The sequence below is a fragment of the Aquarana catesbeiana genome, linkage group LG01, assembly GCF_042186555.1.
Source record: "Aquarana catesbeiana isolate 2022-GZ linkage group LG01, ASM4218655v1, whole genome shotgun sequence".
NCBI classification, from domain to species: Eukaryota; Metazoa; Chordata; class Amphibia; order Anura; family Ranidae; genus Aquarana; species Aquarana catesbeiana.
The window spans coordinates 75,333,390-75,355,943 of record NC_133324.1 but is presented as its reverse complement, the minus strand read 5'-3'; the positions used below and the strand labels follow the sequence as shown (position 1 = coordinate 75,355,943).

The following is a 22,554-nucleotide window of genomic DNA, read 5'->3' as shown; positions in this document are numbered from 1 at the left end:
TGTTCCTTGGCCTTCATGATGCTGATTGTTCACTAAGGTTCTCTGAGGGCTTCACAGAACAGCTGTATTTATACTGAGATTAAATTACACACCGGTGAACTATTTACTAATTAGGTGACTTCTTAAGGCAATTGGTTCCACTAGATTTTAGTTAGGGGTATCAGAGTAAAGGGGGCTGAATACAAATGCACACCACACTTTTCACATATTTGTAAAAAAAAAAAAAAAAAAAAAAATTGAAAACCATTTATCATTTTCCTTCCACTTCACAATTATGTGCCACTTTGTCTTGGTCTATCACATAATGTGCCATACTCTTTCCATTTTCAGATGATGGATTGAACAGTGGTCAGTGAGATGTTCAAAGCTTGGGATATTTTTTTATTAACCTAACCCTGCTTTAAAATTCTCCACAACTTTATTCCTGTCTGGTGTGTTCCTTGGCCTTCATGATGCTGATTGTTCACTAAGGTTCTCTAACAAACCTCTGAGGGCTTCACAGAACAGCTGTATTTATACTGAGATTAAATTACACACCGGTATGGCAAGGAGAGCATTAATCAGAGAAGCAACCAAGAGGTCCATGGTAACTCTGGAGGAGCTGCAGAGATCCACAGCTCAGGTGGGAGAATCTCTCCTCAAGTCAACTATTAGTCGTGCACTCCACAAATCTGGCCTTTATGGAAGAGACATTTTTGAAAGAAAGCCAAAAGAAGTCCCGTTTGCAGTTTGCGAGAAGCCATGTGGGGAACACAGCAAACATGTGGAAGAAGGTGCTCTGGTCAGATGAGACTAAAATTGAACATTTTGGCCTAAAAGCAAAATGCTATGTGTGATGGAAAACTAACACTGCACATCACCCTGAACACACCATCTCCACTGTAAAACATGGTGGTGGCAGCATTATGTTGTGGGGATGCTTTTCTTCAGCAGGGACAGGGAAGCTGGTCAAAGTTGATGGGAAGATGGATGGAGCCAAATACAGGGCAATCTTAGAAGAAAACCTGTTAGAGTCTGCAAAAGACTTGAGACTGGGGCGGAGGTTCACCTTCCAGCAGGACAACAAACCTAAACATACAGCCAGAGCTACAATGGAATGGTTTAGATCAAAGCATATTTATGTGTTAGAATGGCCCAGTCAAAGTCCAGAAATAAATCCAATTAAAAATCTGTGGCAAGAAAATTGCTGTTCACAGACGCTCTCCTTTCAATCGGACAGATCTTTAACTATTTTGCAAAGAAGAATGGGCAAAAATGTCACTCTCTAGATGTGCAAAGCTGGTAGAGACATCCCCAAAAAGACTTGCAGCTGTAATTTCAGTGAAAGGTGGTTCTACAAAGTATTGACTCAGGGGGGCTGAATACAAATGTACACCACACTTTTTCATAGAATTTATTTGTAAAAAATTATGAAAACCATTTATCATTTTCCTTCTACTTCACAGTTATGTCCCACTTTGTGTTGGTCTATCACATAAAATCCCAATAAAATACATTTACATATAAATACGTATTAAATAAATAATAAATAATAATTAAAAAAAAAACAGGTTTCAAGGCCTGCCAGGCAATGCTATGATGTGAGGCGGAGCTGTGCAAATTTCAGAACTGGAAAAACACAAATCCTTTGGCAGGTACCCATAAATGTGTTTTTATCTTTGCATTTACCGGTTTGCCTGGAGTTCAGTTTATAAGAATGGACTGGGGGCTGTAGCTTTAAAAACAAGTCAGCAACAGCAACTGTCATATTTTTATATATATTATTTTTATATTATTATATTTACTACTAAAAATACACTACACAGGAACTTCTCACCTAAAATTCCTCCTCTTGCCAAAGTATACAAAATGCTCCATAATTGCTGCAGTATATTTGGTATTAATGGGCTTTTTCCAATTTATTATCAGAACAAGGAGGGAGGGACGGGCGGACAATAATGAATTTAGAGACGCTGCTGTGCAGAGAATAGTTAATGCGTCTTTATAAAAAGAAAACAAGAGGCCACTTAACGAGCAATAAAAAAAAAAAATGACTTGCCGCCCGAAGTGTCTGCATCTGCGAGTGTTGTGCCGGAAGCCGCCTGAGCTGAGAGCGCCACGAACGCTGAAATAATGTTTAATTCTAACTTGGCACAGAAGGCTTCCCCCCCATCTTACATAATACCGACACGCAAGACTGAGTAACATAAAAATGCAATTTGCTTTTTGCTGAGGACCAATGAATGGTACGCTAGTTGCAAACCACTTTATTACAGAAAGGCTGTGCAGTTCCGAACAGAAGAAAAAAAAATTGAACACAAAATGCAATGTGAGAATTTCTTTTACAGGTCAATAAATATTACTGTGCTGTAATTACAACTAGACGTCTCTTGAAGAGTACCAGTCATCTGCTAAGAGAAGAGAACACAGCAAGTAGGACTGTTACTATTGCATGGGAAGAGGGGGTTAGTAAGGTCCTAAATGAAGGCCGACTTCTAGGACCACGGACTTCGGATTGCTCCCGGGTTGAGGATATCTCTGGCGGGGAAGGTGAATGTTCCAGTTCATGATTGGCCAGACTGCTGGTTGGAAGCTAAACAGTGGGAGCCTTGAGTGGAGAGCGAACAAGTTTTGCTTTTTGACTGCTGGTGATTGCTGGGTTGCATTTTTAGGTTGTTTTTGGGGTTTTTCCTTGTAGCTTTTTAACACCTTTTTCTGACACTTTTTAAACAGCATTTTTTTTTCTTTGCTTCCTTCAGACTACTAATTAAGGGGAGTGGTTAATTGGTCACAGGTGCTTGAGGCCTATATAACCTTGTGTAGAACTCATTGTGAGCCTGCTCATCTTTGAGTCTGCTGGAACTCTGCCCAAGTGGAACTGGACTAAGTGGCGAGTTTAAAACCAGACTTAGTGGAACTGGACTAAGTGGCGAGTTAAAAACCAGACTTAGTGGAACTGGACTAAGTGGTGAGTTAAAAACCAGACTTAGTGGAACTGGATTAAGTGGCGAGTTAAAAACCAGACTTAGTGGAACTGGACTAAGTGGCGAGTTAAAAACCAGACTTAGTGGAACTGGATTAAGTGGCGAGTTAAAAACCAGACTTAGTGGAACTGGACTAAGTGGCGAGTTAAAAACCAGACTTAGTGGAACTGGACTAAGTGGCGAGTTAAAAACCAGACTTAGTGGAACTGGACTAAGTGGCGAGTTAAAAACCAGAGTTAGTGGAATGGGACTAAGTGGCGAGTTAAAAACCAGAGTTGAAAACAGGAGGTTAGAACAGGGGTCATAGTACCTGTGTAGTGCGAGTACCTGAGTGTTGTCTGAGTAGTGTGTTTGTGTGTGTGTGTGTGGATCATTAGTACTTGTGTATTGTGTGTGCGGGTGAACGTAGGTCTGCGAGTGCACGTAAGTCTGCGAGTACCTGTGTATTGTCTTGTTGAGTATTAGTGCCAGGAACTAGTTGTTAGGTAATTTGGACAGGGTATACTCCCCAATCCTCATTAAATTAATAGGTACGATGCCCGGCGGGTGTGGAGAGGTGACTTGGTGTACGTCTTGCGGTATGTATGCATTCCTTGATTGGGATTGCTTCCCTGGAAGCCCAGGTTCTGAATCTGGGGAAGCAACTGTCAGCACTGAGAAGTCCCTCCATACTAAAGGAGAGTCAGGAACGTACACGGCAGGTGCTAGGACAAAGGCGGGTGGAGACAAAGAGGTGCAGGCTCTAGGAAAGAGTAGATGGGCGACAGTCAGGAAGGATAGAGGGGGAAGTGCCAGGGAGCTGATCCAGGGCTGGAGCATCCCAATAAGTACGCTCCATTGAGTGACATTGGTGAAACCAGTCAGGGACCAGCGCTGCTGGAGCTGAGGGACTGCCGGGGGAAGAACTTCTCCAGTGAGAGTGGGGGGGAAGTGAAGGGAAAGGAAAGACAGACTGCATTTTGAGGCACTCCTTCTGTTTTTGTCCTTCATGTATTTAGAATCTGCTACAGCTCTTCCAGAAGCTTGCCCTAGTGTTGGATCTGCTGGGACTTATTATGGACTTGCATATTATATATTCATGAACATTGTTCATAGCAGATTAGGTACAGTGACCAAACCTATGCGCCTATAACTTCTCTCCCTTTTTACTTGGCTGCATTGGAGGCCAGAGGAGAGATTTGGGGTTAAATAAAGATCTCTCCATAAAGAGGACCTTTCACGGCCCATGCTATTACTCAGGATGTTTTTCATCCCTTGTAATAGCAATAAAGTTGATAAAAAAAAAAAAAAAAAGTTAAAAAAGGTAGTGTTAAAAAAAAAAAAAAAAAAAAAATGTAAAAAATAAGTATCAGTAATTGATATTGGCGAGTAATTGAGGAAAAGTAAAGTATCGGTACTCGTTCTCAGTCTTAAAAAACTGGTAACGGTGCATCCCTAAATTATACTATTAGAAAATTTTTTTTTAGAATAGTTTCAAGTAAAAAAAAAAACAAAAAACAAAAAACCAACTGTTAAAGTGGTAGTTAAGCCTTTTTTGTTACTTGTACCTACAGGTAAGGTTATAATATGACTTACCTGTAAGTACATGCACCGTTTAGGAAATATTCAAACCGCATGCAGCTGGGGACGTTGCCGGCGCTCTGAAGGGACGGTATACCCGTGCCGTCCATTTAGGGCTCCGTGCCATGGCCGTGACTCCCGTGCACATGCATGGGAGTGATGTTGTTGTGGCTAAGCCAATTATACAGCCAAAGCACTCGAACCCGGAAGATAGACCGGGTGAAAATGGAACCCACCCCACCGTCAGCAGTGACTGAGCGCCACTGGAGGGGTTAGTTCGAAAGGTAAGTATTTTATAATGTGCTATAGTATGCAGGGTGGATTTGATTTAATCACTAGTAAAAAGGCTTGATTTAAATCAACTCGATTTAAATTATCAATTTTAAAGAGCAACTGTCATCTCTGTCCCGCAGCGGCTCACTGAAGTCCCATTCACTTTAATGGGACGGCTGGTGATGCGGCACAAGGTGAGGGACATGGTGGCAACAGGTGAATGGATGCCCGCTAACAGGCGCTGCCATGATGGATCTGAAATGACAGGTGCTCTTTAAAATGTAAGGACTCATTCTTGTTGGTAGTTAGAATCTTTATTATTTGCAAACAAGATGAAGGTTTCCTATTTAGAATAATAAGCTGTCAGGTTAGTAAAACAGCGATATCAGAACCGATTCAATCATACAGTTTGTAGTGTACATAGATTTGCAAAAAAATGGGATAAAGGAATATTCCTGAACTTTGTTTTATCTCATGGTTACTGTGAAATCGTGTGAATGCATCAATGCAGTGCATGTTATCTCTGTTTACAGAGCTTCATTGAATGAGTATACCAAAAATGTAAATATTGCAGAATATACAGCCTCATGTTACATAACTAAGCTCCGTTTCATGCTGAATAAACTAAATTATTAATGTATCTTGAACAGAAAACTATCTTTAGGTAGATTTCTACTCCAAAAGCATTTTAAAAATGAATAAAATAATAAATTAATAATAAAATACATTTTATAAAAAAATAAATAAAAAAATAAAAATCTGATGTTTTTTTTTTAAATCGTAGATTTTAATTCACCCTGCTAGTATGTGATGCATACTAGCACATTATGCCATTGTCTTGCAGGTTTTTTGGGGTTTTTTTTTGTTTTTGTTTTTTTAAAAAAATATGCGGTTTACTACCGCTTTCATTCTGCCAGAAAAGCTGCCCTGTTTACTTTACCTGTGTTATCTCAAGTAGGGCAATTATGATTAAAAAATACAGACCGGCATCCCAATATGCTGTAGAGAACTAGAGGTGATGAGAGGGGAGATGTTCAACAAAAGACAACTAGACAGAGCAGACACCAATCCTTGTGATTGAAGTACGGTCAGCTCACAACAGTTCATTTCTGTCACCTTGGCTGTAGTAAGGAGTCAAATATCAGCAAATACACAAAATATGTAAAAGGACCACAATACAGCAAGCACTTTTGTGTGTAAAGGGTTAACAACAGTGAGCGATCTACACCGCGGTGCAAAGATCGACACTGGCCGGTCATTACAGGAAAATCTGTATAATCTGCATAATGGTCCTATTATCACAGACAGGCGCGTGCCTTGCTGCATTGGCGCACAATGCGTTCGATCAGTACATCTTGATTTTGACAGCTCCATATAAATTGCTGTAGACTGCCAAAACATCTGAAGTAGTAAATTACAAGCTGACAGAAACTGGGATCTGAATTGCAATCTGCATGAAAATTCAGGTCAAGGAAAAAAAAAAAAAAAATCACTTATAGACATGTATTTTTGCAATTTCTGCAGGCCTTACCTTTTCAAGCCTGACAGGGCTATGACCTTAATGTATATCTAATCGCTGTGGAAGTGGAGAATCACTGTAATAGCCAAAACCACTACACCGATTCTCACCCGTCTACCAGATCCCGTGCCGAGCAGCTGCCCTGCTGCATAGTAAGATCAGGGGGGTCACCCGGCTGGTACAGGCACCATTCAGAGAAAGCTTGGCATTATCTCTGTGAATTCAAAGTGCCCTCAGATCAGGCAAGGTGAAGAAACTGACTGGTGACGTTGCTATCTCCACCTCACCCAATCAGAGAGCACCTTGTATTCTTTGAGAAAAGCACCATGCATTCTCTGAATGGTGCCCATGCCAAGCGAGTGACCACCTTATGGTTACTCTGCAGCAGGACAGCTGTTTGGAGCAGGATCTGGAAAGAATGAGGATCACTGTAGTGGTGGTGCCAACTAGAGCAGTGGTTATCAACCCGGTTCTCGGGGCCCACCAACAGGCCAGGTTCGCAAGATAACTGAAATACATCACAGGTGATATCATTTGCTGCTCAGTGATTGCAGTATTCTAGTCTGCATCTCCCCAAGGTAATACATAAAACCTGGCCTGTTAGTGGGCCCTGAGGACAGGGTTGATGACCACTGCTCTAGAGAGTTCCAGCTTCCACAGGGATCATCAGCCAGGTACGGAATGTGCATTCTTACATTGATCTGGAAGAATGTAACTATGCAAAAATATCCATACCTGGAATTAATCTTTAACTTTCTGCAACATTTTATAGTAGCCAAGAGCTTCACGTGCTTGATTTAATATTTTCCTAGCTAAAGAAACAAAAAATACCAAAACAATAGAATATACCTATGTGCATTTTTTTTTTTTTTTTACCAATTCCGGACCGCCGCACGCTGATATACGTCCTAACTTTGAAGAGGAATATTGTTGTTATGGCAGCAGCTAGCAGCCATAACCCCGGTATCCTCTTCTTCGGCCAGCGGTCCGGTTTCCGATATTAGTGGTCTCTGTGGCAGATTCACCGCAAGATCACTTTTGGGAGAGGAGAGCCCCCCCCCCCCCCCCCACGCTCTGGTGCCCTCTGACTCTTACCGGAGCCGTCGGCAGAGGCGGAGGCGATCGGATGCTGTCCCTTGTGTGACATGGAGACGAGGGAGGGGAAGAAGCCCCCCCCCCCCGTCTGCATATCACTGCAGGGTGGCAGCGACGTAAAAGGGCCATTTTTTTTTTCTTTATTGCATTTTAGTGTAAATATGAGATCTGAGGTCTTTTTGACCCCAGATCTCATATTTAAGAAGGTCCTGTCATGCTTTCTTCTATTACAAGGGATGTTTACATTTCTTGTAATAATAATAATAATAATAAAAGTGACACTTTTTTTTTTTTAAAGAACAGCATAAAAATAAAAAATAAAAGGTAAAATAAATAAGAAAAAAAATGTAAAATTTTAAACGGGCCCTGTCCTGCCAAGCTCGCATGCAGAAGCGAACGCATATGTGAGTAGAGCCCGCAAATGAAAACGGTGTTCGAACCACATATGTGAGGTATTGCCGCGATCGGTAGAGCGAGAGCAATAATTCTAGCCCTAGACCTCCTCTAACTCAAAACATGCAACCTGTAGAATTTTTTTAAACGTCACCTATGGAGATTTTTTAGGGTAAAAGTTTGTCGCCATTCTACGAGCAGGCGCAATTTTGACGCGTGACATGTTGGGTAACAATTTGCTCAGCGTAACATTATCTTTCACAATATAAAAAAAAATTGGGTCTAACTTTACTGTTGTCTTATTTTTTTTTAATTAAAAAACATTTTTTTTCCAAAAAAAAAAAGTGTGCTTGTAAGACCGCTGCGCAAATACGGTGTGGCAGAAAGTATTGCAACGACCGCCATTTTATTCTCTAGGGTGTTAAAAAAAAAGTATAATGTTTGGGGGTTCCAAGTAATTTTCTAGCAAAAAAAAAACTGTTTTTAACTTGTAAACAACAAATCTCAAAAAGAGGCTCGGCCCTTAAGTGGTTAAATCTTGACAGGTTTACAAAGCATGCACGCAATTTACAACCAATTTCTCCCATAGGGGAGTCTATAATTTAATGCCCCTATGACAGCCATAATGATACACATTCAGGTGTACAAATTGCAATTCAAATGCAAGAAAATCCTGGTAGGAAATAAACTCAAGGTCCCAGAGCTTTGAGGCAAACCGCAAATAAACACATCCTCCGACAGAGGAGACAAACAACTCACCCTCTCGCTCTGCCTACTACGTCCTTCTTCTCCAGCCAGTTCTGGCCTTCTTTATATAGACCTCGGTCATCAACTTCATTGTTATCACCTTTGGTCAGGAATTTAATGTCCCCATTTTCCCTGAAAATCAAATACAAAGGTCAGGATAAGAGGCAAAACAAGAGGACACCAAGTGCCGGTTCACACTAGCGTGGTGCAGTAACCAGCGCAATTCCAGTGCCGGTTCCCACATCGCATAGGGCTCGCAGGCAGTTCACAATGCCCTATGGGAACCACTGCGGGTGTCAATAGAAAGTTGACGACACCCCCAGATTGGTTTGCAAATCGCAGTGAGAACTGTCAAATGGTGAAAAATCGGATCGCACTGGTGTAAACACCCATGCGATTCGATTCCAGCGCGGACCAAAAAAAGGGTCGTACACCATATTTGGTGCAAATGCAATGCAAATTCAGCCATACAATCTGTGTGGCTGAATTTGCATCGCACAGAGATCACATGTGATCTGCACAGCGGTGCGAATCGCATGCAATGTCTAACATCGCACCAGTGTGAACCCAGCCTTAGACCGACAAATGATACAATTTAATTCAGCATAAATACATGGTTTGATTTACTAAAACTGGAGAGTGCAAAATCTGGTGCAGCTGTGCATTGTAGCCAATCATCTTCTAACTTCAGCTTGTTCACTTAAGCTTTGAAAAAAAAAAGAAAAAAAACACTGGAAGCTGATTGGTTTATATGAAGAGCTGCACCAGATTTCATACTCTCCAGTTTTAGTAAATCAACCCTAATGGGGCGTCTGACTTTTCGACCGGACTGGTCTGACGGACGCCGACGGACCAAATCCGGAGAACAATCCGATCGTGTGTAGGCTTCACCGACCCTTCAGCAGACTTTTCCAGTCGCAAATCTGACGGACTTTAGATTTGGAACAGGCTTCAGATCTTTACGTCGTAACTCCGCCGGACCCAGAAATCCGCTCGTCTGTATGCTAGTCCAACGGACTAAAACCGACACTAGGGCAGCTTTTGGCCACTGGCTATCAACTTACTTATTTTAGTCCGGTGTACTTCATCACGTATGAATCCGGACTTTGGTGTGATCGTGTGTAGGCAAGTCCGGTCCTTAGAAAGTCCGTTGAAAGTCCGCCAAAAGTCAGTCGAAAAGTCTGTCGGACAGGCTGTCGGACGTTTGTAGCTTGTGTAGTCCGACCGTGTGTACACGGCATTAGACTCCTTCAAAGCTGGCCATAGATGGATCGAAATTCAGCTGGATCAGCAGGGACTGGCCAAATTTCAATCGATGTATTGCCATCCCCATTCTACCGAAGTCGATCAATAGATCAACTTCTGTGGAATAGGAATTTGGAAAACTTTTGTTGATCGGACCAAAGGAGTGAGTCCCGATGTCAGAATACAATGGGGTTGATTTATTAAAGGAAAAACAAACAATGCACTTTGCAAGAACAGTTGCACTCATTTTCCCCAGAGCTTAGTAAATGAAGGGAAGCTCTGCTGATTTCCATCATCCAATCATGTGCAAGCAAAAAGGCTTTTTTTATTTTTAATCTTCCTTGCCTGGTTGGGTATTCTTTACAAAGTGAAGCTTTACAACACCCGCTAGCTGGTGGAGTAAAAAAAAAAAAAAAAAACCATCTACCTTAACAGTTTTCAGCATGAACACAAATAATACTTAAAATTAAAGGGTTACCGTGGTGTGGTCTGGGACCAAACTCAAGTAGCTCATTGAAAGCATCCTAGTGTATTTATTGACCCCTGAAAATCAGCTTTAAACAAACCTGCCAAAATAGATGTAAAATCTTCTTTGGGAAAGAGCTGCCATGAAAACTGACCATCAAAACTTCCCGCGGAGCTATTGTGTTCTCCGGGCGCGGAGAACACAATTATTATTGCTAGCAATAATCTCATGCTAAAAATCTGACATGCTGGTTGTACCCAAGTTGAATACTGAATCGACTTGGGTATAAACAGTCTGCCCATAGATGGATCGAAGCTCAGCTGGTTCCCGCTGAACTGGCCAAGATTTGAACTATCCATGGCCAGCTTAATGACTTTGGTACATCATCCTCATCTAACAATACAAACCACATACCTTTCTACAGGTCATTACATAGTTAGTCAGGTTGAAAAAAGACACAAGTCCATCTAGTTCAACGAGAGAGAGAGAACGAGAAAGAGAGAGAACGAGAGAGAGAGAGAACGAGAGAGAGAGAGAGAGAGAACGAGAGAGAGAGAGAGAGAGAACGAGAGAGAGAGAGAACGAGAGAGAGAGAGAGAGAGAACGAGAGAGAGAGAGAGAGAGAGAGAGAACGAGAGAGAGAGAGAGAGAGAGAGAACGAGAGAGAGAGAGAGAGAGAGAACGAGAGAGAGAGAGAGAGAGAGAGAACGAGAGAGAGAGAGAACGAGAGAGAGAGAGAGAGAGAGAACGAGAGAGAGAGAGAGAGAGAGAACGAGAGAGAGAGAGAGAGAGAGAGAGAGAGAGAGAGAGAGAACGAGAGAACGAGAGAGAGAGAGAACGAGAGAGAGAGAGAGAGAGAACGAGAGAGAGAGAGAGAGAACGAGAGAGAGAGAACGAGAGAGAGAGAACGAGAGAGAGAACGAGAGAGAGAGAACGAGAGAGAGAACGAGAGAGAGAGAGAACGAGAGAGAGAGAGAACGAGAGAGAGAGAGAACGAGAGAGAGAGAGAACGAGAGCGAGGAGAACGAGAGCGAGAGAACGAGAGCGAAGAGAACGAGAGCGAGAGAACGAGAGCGAGAGAACGAGAGCGAGAGAGAGAACGAGAGAGAGAGAGAGAACGAGAGAGAGAGAGAGAAACGAGAGAGAGAGAGAGAGAACGAGAGAGAGAGAGAGAGAACGAGAACGAGAGAGAGAGAGAGAGAGAGAGAGAGAGAAAAGGAGAGAGAGAGAGAGAGAGAGAGAGAGAGAGAAGAGAGAGAGAGAGAGAGAGAGAGAGAGAGAGAGAGAGAGAGAGAGAGAGAGAGAGAACACGAGAGAGAGAACACGAGAGAGAGAACACGAGAGAGAGAAACACGAGAGAGAGAACGAGAGAACTTTTTTTAACCTAACTATGTAATGACCTGTAGAAAGGTATGTGGTTTGTACATATATACACACACGTTACAATCCCATACCCACAGTTGACCCAGAGGAAGGCAAAAAACACCAGCAAAGCATGAACCAATTTGCTACAGCAGGGGAAAAAATTCCTTCTTCGTCCCCCGAGAGGCAATCAGATTTTCCCTGGATCAACTTTACCTATAAACGTTAGTATTCAGTTATTTTATGTACATTTAGGAAAGAATCCAGGCCTATCTACTGAGCTGGCCAGAACCACCTCTGTAGCGAGTCTATTCCACATTTTCACAGCTCTTACTTTGAAGAAACCTTTCCATATTTGGAGAATAAATCTCTTTTCCTCTAGGCGTAAAGAGTGCCCTCTTGTCCTCTGTGATGACCTTAAAGTGAATAACTCAACACTAAATTCACTATATGGACACCTTATGTATTTATACATGGTTATCATATCCCCACTTAATCTTGTCTTCTCAAGAGTGAATAAATTCAGTTGCTCTAATCTTTCCTCATAGCTGAGCTCCTCCATGCCTCTTATCAGTTTGGTTTCCCTTCTCTGCACTTTCTCCAGTTCCCCGATATCCTTTTTGAGAACTGGTGCCCAAAACTGAACTGCATATTCCAGATGAGGTCTTACTAATGATTTTTTACATCGGCAAAATGATATCTCTCTCTCTGGAGTCCATACCTCCCTTAATACAAGGAAGGATTTTGTTTGCTTTGAGTGCACACTTTGAATTATGGGACATAGCAAAAGTTCTAAGTGAGCACTGGCCTGTGGTCCAAGCCTGGGCTTCTCAGGGCAGGCAAGCTTTAACAAAACCAAAGCACAGACATTACACTGCCTGCCACTAAGCATACATTCATTTCAGAAGGTGACAGACATGCTGTATAAAAGACTTTTCGACAATGATTAATTTACTTTGGGTAGAGAGTGAAGGTTGTAACAAACGTTTAAGAGATTATTCAGCTGTATAGCTGGCCCCCAGACCTCCACTCTTTGGTAGTATTGTAGTTTTTCTGCTGCTGCGTGTCAGAATTAATGGTTAGGCCTATGAATTCCCAAAGAGCAATCCTCTAAAAACACTCAAAGATGTTTTATACTGACGGACTCAAAAATATTGTATTCCTTTGGACACCTTAACACCTTGGAGGTGTCCTCAGCCCTAGAAACAGTGCTTTGCCTTGGTCTTTTGACTCATAATAATGAAGAACGATGATACATTACTTTTCATGAACTTTGATGACTCTGTGAACGATAGGGATATCTCTTCCTTCTACTTTGAACACCACAATTTCTCCGGCTCTGATGGGGTCTTCCTGGAAGTTTGTTAGGAAAAGCAGATCTCCCCGGTGAAATGCTGGTTCCATACTGCCACTGCAAGAGGACAAGACAGGCGTTACTGAGCGGCCTGTGAGCTCTAGGTGTATATTTGCCTAAGAGCAGACCTTCATCTTATCAACAGGCGACCAATTCTATCACAAATACATAGTCCTCATACGTGGAAGATGGGAAAGTCACAAACCAATGTTTACAATATGAAAAGGAACAAAGTATTAGTCTGCTTGAAGCAAAGCGGGATTAATCCCAAACTGTGGACCATGTGGGTTGTACATCAGATTTAAGATGACCCCTTGAAATAATATGACCACCGTGCTCGCCCTCACAATGGCAGCATTTAAAGTGGTATTAAACCGAAAAACAATAATGTCACATTGCACCCTACCAATTTTTATTTCCTTTATTTTCACTTGGCGATTCAGCCAGTAACACACTACCTGTCTTAGGGTGTCTCCACCGTGGGTGGAGGAGCAATGGAGCCACCTTTGGGCAGCAGCACTGTCAATCTGGGAGGAGAGTAGTGGTAGACAAGCAGATTTAGATGGACTTTTCCTTTCAAACTGAAGTTGCACTCCAGCTAACACTTTATAAGCAGTTACAGAAAACATTTTTTCTTTCTTTTGGGATAAAAGTTTTACATAAATGGATAACATCTGACCACTGTCCCTGACCCCGTCAGTAGAAAAAAAGAGGGAGATGGCGCAAGAACCAACTGGGTAGTGGCTATATAGATAAAATACAATAAATATGAGGGGGAGGGGAAAGGCGAAAGTGAAAATTTATAAAAAAAAAAGTCAGTTCAGGTATAAATAGTTCCAGTTTAAGTTCCAATTTACACTGGCGGCAGCAGCCTTGAGAGTAGAAGCACAACTCTTGGAAGGCAAATTAGGACAAAGACAAGGCGCGCCAGACTCAGTGTAGTATTTAGGTATTCATTTAATAAGAAAAACAAGCCAAATGGCTACTCACAAAAGGATAATGATATCAGGCACATAAGTAAGGGGTCCGGGATGCGGGCTCACTCTGCAGTCCGTGTGGTGCGGAGCTGGCTTGGTCACAGTAGTGTAGATGGTAAGCCGCTAGGAGATGGAGCGGCGGCGAAGCCTTTATGGATGTCCGGGGGGCTTGAATAACCCGCACGCTGAAGTTCTCTGTGGCAAACGGAAACCGGAACCAGAAATGCGTGTCAGCGTGGAACGCAAGCTTCGAGGACCGGAAGCGATGTTTTGGGGCAACCAATCAGATGACGCGTTTCACAGCCTCCGCTGTTTCTTCAGATCTTCTGTCACAGAGAACTTCAGCGTGCGGGTTATTCAAGCCCCCCCGGACATCCATAGAGGCTTCACTGCCGCTCCATCTCCTAGCGGCTTACCATCTACACTACTGTGACCAAGCCAGCTCCCCACCACACGGACCACAGAGTGACCCCGCATCCCGGATCCCTTACTTATGTGCCTGATATCATTATCCTTTTGTGAGTAGCCATTTGGCTTGTTTTTCCATATTAAATGAATACCTAAATACTACACCGAGTCTGGCGCACCTTGTCCTAACTGTCCCTGACCCCCCCTGTAAGCACCCCTGTCAGTGTTAAAGCTGAAGGTCCAGCTGAAAAAAAAAAAAAAAAAAAAATGTAAAAGTCAGCAGCTACAAACACTGTAGCTGCTGATTTTTAATAAGCACACTTACCTGGCTGACTTTTAATAACCACACTTACCTGCCCGTGATGTCGGCCACCCGAGGCCGATCCATCCATCTGATCGGGTCCCGGCACCGCCATTCGAACTAAGGGAAACAGGCAGTGGAGCCTTGCGGCTTCACTGCCCGTTTCCAGTCGCACAGTGCTTTGTGAATGGCCGGCTGAGTTCTGGGACACACACAGTTCCCAGAACACAGCGCGCCCCATATTCCCCAGAAGACAACACGAGGAGGAGAAGAATGAAGATCACCGCGGAGTAGGAAGGACGATCTGCCTAGTAACAGCCATTTCTGGTAAGTAAAAAAAATTTTTTTTTTTTCAATTAGTTTTTTTTTTCAGATTTTTAGGAGCATTTTTATGTAAGTTTTTTTTTAGGGTGGACCTCTGCTTTAAATTGGTTTGTCTTAACGCGCTAAGGCCGGCCATACATGGTTCGAATCTCGGCTGATTCAGCAGGAACCGGCCGAAATTTGAATCGTTAATAGGCAGGCTAACTGTACCAAGTTGGTCGACTGATCAACTTGGGTACAACCAGCCTGCCAGATTTGCTTGTTTAGTGGTAAAAATAAGTGTGAAATGCAAGGTTTCGATGGGTGTAAAAAGATGTCTGCTTGGCGACTTCAGACTGTAGGCTTAGTGTGGGCGAGTGTGGGTTGTACCAAGGTGTCCGTGACAGAACGTCACTTCTGTTACGAAATTTGATGGGTCGCCTAATCTGACGGAACACAGGCATATATTGACATTGATAAACTGGCACGCGCGCGCACACACAGACACACACACACACACACACACACACACACGAGTGGGACTACAGTGATGAGTGCCAAAAGCAGGTTCCAAAATTGTAAATGGTCTCTTTGGGACAAATGCAACTGGATTACGGTAGGGTTGGACAATTTTCCCATTAGCCAAGTGTGCCCTGCCCCTCCCACCCAAATATTCAAGATACTGCCTGAAATTCAGAGACTAATTTTATTTTATTGGTTGGAAAATACAGTAAAACCTTGGTTTGAGAGCGTTTTGCAAGACAAACAAAATTTTTAAATAAATCTTGACTTGATATACAAGCGATGTCTTGATATCTGCTTCCCGACCGCCTCACGCAGATATATTGCGGCAGAAGGGCAAGTACAGGCAGATTAATGTACCTGTACGTTGCCCTTTAAGAGGCGGCTTGCGGGCGTGCGCTGGGAGCTCCGCGAGTGTTATCGCGGATCCCGCGATCGTCTCATGGAGAGGAAGAATGGGGAGATGCTGATGTAAACAAGCATTTCCTCGTTCTGCCTAATGACACTGTCACTGATCACAGCTCCCTGTAATCGGGATCAGTGTCGTGTCAAACACAGCCCCCCCCCACAGTTAGAATCACTCCCTAGGACACACTTAACCCCTACAGCGCCACCTAGTGGTTAACCCCTTCACAGCCAGTCACATTTACACAGTAATCAATGCATTTTTAATCGCACTGATCACTGTATAAATGTGAATGGTCCCAAAATAGCGCCAAAAGTGTCCGATCTGTCTGCCATAATGTCGCAGTCATGATAAAAATCACTGATCGCCGCCATTACTAGTAAAAAAAATTAATAAAAATGCATAAAACTATCCCCTATTTTGTAAACGCTATAACTTTTGCGCAAACCAATCAATAAACGTTTATTGCGATTATTTTAACCAAAAATATGTAGAAGAATACATATCGGCCTAAACTAAGGAAAAAAAATGTTTTTTTATATATTTTTTGGGGATATTTATTATAGCAAAAAGTAAAAAATAATGCGTTTTTTTCAAAATGGTCGCTATTTTTTTGTTTATAGCGCAAAAAATAAAAACCACAGAGGTGATCAAATACCACCAAAAGAAAGCTCTATTTGTGGGAAAAAAAGGACATCAATTTTGTTTGTGAGCCACGTCGTACGACCGCACAATTTTCAGTTAAAGCGACGCAATGGTGAATCACAAAATGTGCTCCGCTCTTTGGCCAGCCAAATGGTCCGGGGCTTAAGTGGATATACAAGTAGCGTAATGTCACAACTGAGTATAAAAGAGAAGAGAGGCGCCTCTAAGTGTAGCAATATGGTTACATTTAATGAAGGTACATGGTTGATCATTAAAACAGGCACATCTAAGTATGCAGGCATCGGGGGTAAAGCTGTCCACATAGACCATCCTCCACATCACCACTGACGTCATTCCCTTCCACGCTGCGCTCCATGAGTGGTTCAAGCCTCGCTTTCAAATCTCGCTACTGCAGGGTAGTCGTCCCGGTCATGGTTCCAGACGGACAGCAGTAAGAGCTGGCGGTGCGGAGGACGGTCTATGTGGACAGTTTTACCCCGGATGCCTGCATACTTAGATGTGCCTCTTTTAATCATCAACCATGTGAGTTGCTAAATTTTGTACCTTCATTAAATGTAACCATATTGCTACACTTAGAGGCGCCTCTCTTCTCTTTTATACTCTGTAGATCCTGCTGGATTTTGCTTCTAATCCCCTTGTAGAGACTTCCATTTGTGGATGGACATTTTATGGTTACACAACCTATCACATTGCTATAATCTTTTTATATGGACTGAAAACTGAGTTTCCATTATTTCTTATGGGGAAATTCACTTTGATATACAAGTGCTTTGGATTACAAGCATGTTTCCGGAACAAATTATGCTCGCAATCCAAGGTTTTACTGTATGCCCAATAGTCCCTTGAAAACGTTATAACGAACCCCATATTCTGCAGAAACCCACCCAACCCTGACTTACGATGAAGAACCATTATTGTTGGTAGCTTTGATGTATAAAAAATATTTTCTGCATAGTGTTGCTCCTGAAAATATAAAGTAATGTATATTGATAATACAAACAGTAAAGTGAGAAGTAATAGTGGGTGTGTAGGTACCTTAGTACGACAACTATTGGACTCTCGCTACCAGTCACCACAATAAGGCCTTTCCATATCATGAGGGCAGACGATACTATCATGGCAAAATTCAGCACCTGATAGTACAGCTGTGGAGAGAAGAAAAAAAAAAAAAAAAAAAAAAAAAAAAAAAAGGTACAGTTTAATCACAGTTCAATTCATTCAAGGTAAATAAAAAAGTAAGGTTTTGTTTCCAGCGCAGCACCTAAAATGTGGGAAAAAAATCTGACAAATCATTATTGTGCAAGATAAAACCAAAAAAACAATAAGGTAATGCATTGCAGTTTACCAGTCCTTGTAAGTGACAAATTCGGTACTTTTTTTTTTCTTTCCAAGCTTTTTTGATCACCTGGTGTTCCTGTCACTAAAATACTTTTAGTCTACAGTGACAATGTATCTATAGAAGAGCAGCATTGACCCCCTACAGCAGAAATATGACAGGACTACAAAACACATCTCTATAACAGAGGGGGGTGTTCTGTTCTTCACAGAGAGAACGAAGATAGGGCTTATAACATTGTCTGATATGTCAGTACAGTGTTGTCAGCTCATTATAGAAATTTAGGAGCTCACTGAATTTCTGGCAGGATCAACCGGTATCTCTTTGCCCTCGTTTACTAGATATAACAAAAAAAGGGTTTTCAATGGTAAATTTAACAGATCAAAAAGGAAGCAAATTAGAGAAGTTCATGGTTAGGGTTTACACTTTAAACAAATAAACGAATTGGACAGGTTAAAGTGATATTAACCTCCCTGGCGGTATGATTATTTCGGATTTTAGGTGCTGAAAGCGGTACCATTATTTTGCATGTAAATTTGGCGTTCTATATTGTAGGTCTGTAAATCTTAACAATAACACACTTAAATCTGTCCAAACCAGAGTCTAGTAGATATCCCGGGTATGATAAAGTTTGAAACACAAAAACATAAATTATAATATAATAAATAAAAATAAATAATTAAAAAAAAATTTAAAAAATAGTAATAAAATAAATTTCCCCACAATTCACTATCGCTCAATTCTGCAAGTGTTCTAATTTACTATCGCTGTTTTCTAGCTGGTCTAAAGCCACTTTTGACGTAAAGGGACACTTTTTGGTTGCTATGGACAATCTCCAGTTTCCAGGCAGAAAGAACAGTATATATCATGTAAAACTGCATGCAGGGCATGGGCCAGAGCACTGGGGACAAAAGGGATGTGAAATAATTTCATACAGTACTGTAATCTGTAAGATTACAGTACTGTATGTGTTATGATTGACAGTTTTTTGAATTTGCCGCCAGGCTCCGCCCCCGTGCGTCGCGCCGCTCGCAGGGAACGGAGCCTGGCACGGAGAGGCTTCGGAGGAGGACGGAGCCCTCAGACACTGCAGGGGACATCGCAGGATCCCGGGGACAAGGTAAGTAACGCCGCCCCAGGATCCTGCAATGCGATCCCGAGTGTGGCTCGGGGTTACCGCTAATGGTACTGAATTTTAACCCCGAGCCACACTCGGGAATACCGCCAGGGAGGTTAACCACTTACCGCAAGCACGCTGTCATATGACGTCGCAGACATTGAGTGGCGATATCTGAATGATGCCTGCAATTAGAAATAATTCAGATATCATTTTTCTCAGCCGGCGATTCCCTGCACCACAAGAACCATCATAGCGGCTGTTCAACCAATTGATCGTTCTTACAGGCAGCGGGAGGGGACGCCCTCCGGTGCTTCTACTGGCTTGCCCGTGTGATCGGCGAGCCGTTGAATGAATCGGTCGGTGGCGGAAGTTCACCATAGAGAATCCGGCGAGCCACATGGCCCTCAGAAGTCTCTTTGACCTTTCAGAGGCCAGGCACCATGCTATGGCGTCACGCCTGGCCTCTGCATTTGAAAAAATGTTTACATTCCTTGTAATAGGAATAAAAGTGATCAAAAAATAAAAATGGAAAAAGAAAGTAGAAAAATAAAAGTCAAAATAAACAATAAAAACAAACAAAAAAAATGTAAAGCGTCCCCGGTCCAGCGTGCTCGCTCGCAGAAGTGAAAGCATACATAGGTCGCATCCACAGACGTAAACAGCATTCAAGCCACACGTGAGGTGTCACCGAGGACATTAGAGCGAGAGCAATAATTCTAGTGCTAGACCTCCTCTGTAACTCTAAATAGGTAACCTGTAGAAAATTTTAACGCGTCGCCTATTATGGATTTTTAAGTACCGAAGTTCAGCAACATTCCACAAGTGTGTGCAATTTTAAAGCGTGACATGTTGGGTTTCTATTTACTCGATGTAACATCTTTCACATTATGCAAAAAAATTGGGCTAACTTTACTGTGTTTTTTTGGCTTTTTTTTTATGCATGAAACTGTTTAAAAAAAAGAAAAAACAAAACAAAAAAACAGGAGTTTGAAAAATTGCTGTGAAAATACTGTGCGAGATAAAAAGTTGCGACGACCACCATTTTATTCCTTAGGATCTCTGCTATAAAACCCATATATAATATTTGGGGGTTCCGAGTAATTTTTTAGCAAAAAGAATATGATTTTTACATGTAGCAGAGAAGTGTTTGTTTTCTTTTTGTTTTTTTTGTAATAACAAACAGGTCATACTCGCCTGCTCTGTGCAGTGGTTTTGCACAGAGTAGTCTCGATCCTGCTCCCCGGAGCTCTTGGCCCCTCCCTCCTGCAGAGTACCTCTAGAGCAGGGGTCTCCAAACTTTCTAAGCAAAGGGCCAGTTTACTGTCCTTCAGATTTAGGGGGGCCGGACTGTGGCCATCGGGAGTAGAAAATTTCCACGCATCAGTTGGAGTAAACAATGCCCCATCTTTGGTGACAGTGAGAAGAATTGCACTCCATAGTTGGTGTCTTTGGTAGGAATTATGCCTCATCCTTGGTCTCATTGAGCCCCATTGTTGGTGTCATTGGGAGGAATTGACCTATCCTTGGGGTCATTGGGAGGAATTGTACCCCATCATTGGTGACATTTGGGCCTTATTGTTGGTGTCATTGGTAGGAATTTTGCCTCATGATTGGTGTTATTGGGAGGAACTGTGCCCCTTCGTTGGTGACATATGACCAAGGGCCATATAAAGTCAAGCAAGGGGCCGCATCCGGCCCCCAGTTTGAAGACCATTGCTCTAAAGCAAGCAGCTTGCAATAGTGGCACCCGGGCAGGCTCCTTCATGAGCCGCAACTCTGCGGGTCCATCCACACACAAAGCTGCGGCTCGGCTCCGCCCCTCTCTCTCCTCATTGGCTCACTGGCTGTGATTGACAGCAGTGGGAGCCAATGACTCCTGCTGCTGTCTCAGCCAATGAGGGAAAGTCCACAGAGAGCCGAGGCTCTCATGCACATTGCTGGAGGAAGATCGGGCATAGGTAGGTATTAGGGGGGCTGAGGGGGCTGCTGCACAGAGGTTTTTTTTCCCTTCATGCATTCTATGCATGAAGGGAATAAACCATGAGCCTTTAGAGCCACTATAAGGCCCCATACACACTATTAGATTTTCTGCATATTTTTGTCTTCAGATTTACCAAAACCATGTAGTGCCAGGGCCTGCTTGATTGCATACAAATTGAAACGCTTAAAGTGGTTGTAAACCTTTACAACAACATAATAAGTAGGGATGCACCGGAAAAAGCCGAAAGAGAATTTTTGCCGATATCGAAAGGGGCAGGGCTCCATCCCCGCCCCTGGTGCCGCCTATCAGGGGGGCTTCCTATATTGTAGAAGAGAGGAGAGCCGCCACCTGTTTGATTACAGCGCCGGGAACATCACAGCTTTCATTTCAATAGCTGGGTGTTCCCTGCTGCGCGCTGTCACATACAGCCCCTCCCCCTTTTCCCATTGGACGGGTGATCTGTCTATCAAAGTGCCCGGACAAGGGGGAGGGGCTTTATGTGACGGCGCGCAGAGGGGAACACACAGCTATTGAAATGAAAGCTGTGATGTTCCCGGCGCTGTAATCAAACAGGCGGCGGCGGCTCTCCTCTCCCTTCACTGGCTGCAATGGGGACACAGGCTGCACTACTGGGGACAGAGGCTGGCTGCATCTGACGGGCACTGCTGAGGCTGCATTGATCTCCTGTACCATGTCCCCAGTCTCTGACCATCTCCTGTACCATGTCCCCAGTCTCTGACCATCTCCTGTACCATGTCCCCAGTCTCTGACCATCTCCTGTACCATGTCCCCAGTCTCTGACCATCTCCTGTACCATGTCCCCAGTCTCTGACCATCTCCTGTACCATGTCCCCAGTCTCTGACCATCTCCTGTACCATGTCTGCAATCTCTGACCATCTCCTGTACCATGTCCCCAGTCTTTGACCATCTCCTGTATAAAATATTTTTAAAAATAGTCACTTTCGGTATCGGTTTTCGGGATCAAGGAAGATTTATTTTCGGTATTGGTTTCGGCACCAAAAAACCCATTCGGTGCATCCCTAATAATAAGGCTTACATGTAGCTACCCTGGATATCTCCTAAACCTTAGACCCCTTTCACACTGGGGCGCTTTGCAGGCGCTACAGCGCTAAAAATAGCGCCTGCAAAGCGCCCTGAAACAGCCGCTGCTGTGTCTCCAGTGTGAAAGCCCCGAGGGCTTTCACTCTGGATCGGTGCGCTTGCAGGACGTTACAAAAACTCCTGCAAGCTGCATCTTTGGAGCGGTGGGGCAGCGCGGCTATACCACCAGCAAAGCGCTGCTGCAGTGGTGCTTTGCGGGAGGTTTTAACCCTTTTTCGGCCGCTAACGGGGGTTAAAACCACCCTGCTAGCGGCGGAATAGCGCCGCTAAAACAACGGTAAAGCGGCACTAAAAACAGCACCGTTTTACCACCGGCGCCAACACCACCCCAGTGTGAAAGGGGCCTAAACATTTTAGGAGATATCCCCTGTATTTGAAATTTGAATGTGCAACGTTATCGGCACATGCGCACTGAAGCAACGGCACGTACGTGC

At 43.2% G+C, this 22,554-nt stretch overlaps 1 protein-coding gene across 2 annotated transcripts in view; it reads right to left on the bottom strand.

The window, feature by feature from the left end:
- The window catches only part of SEC11C (SEC11 homolog C, signal peptidase complex subunit), a 60,920-nt gene that overhangs the window by 16,393 nt on the left and 21,973 nt on the right, over positions 1 to 22,554 (bottom strand). For both annotated transcript variants that reach the window (XM_073620608.1, XM_073620600.1), the window contains exons 2-4: positions 17,596 to 17,705; positions 12,885 to 13,034; positions 8,563 to 8,682 (exon numbers count right to left, since the gene is read on the bottom strand). In XM_073620608.1, the coding sequence (XP_073476709.1) occupies positions 8,563 to 8,682; positions 12,885 to 13,034; positions 17,596 to 17,705 (380 nt within the window). The remainder of the gene's footprint in view (positions 1 to 8,562; positions 8,683 to 12,884; positions 13,035 to 17,595; positions 17,706 to 22,554) is intronic.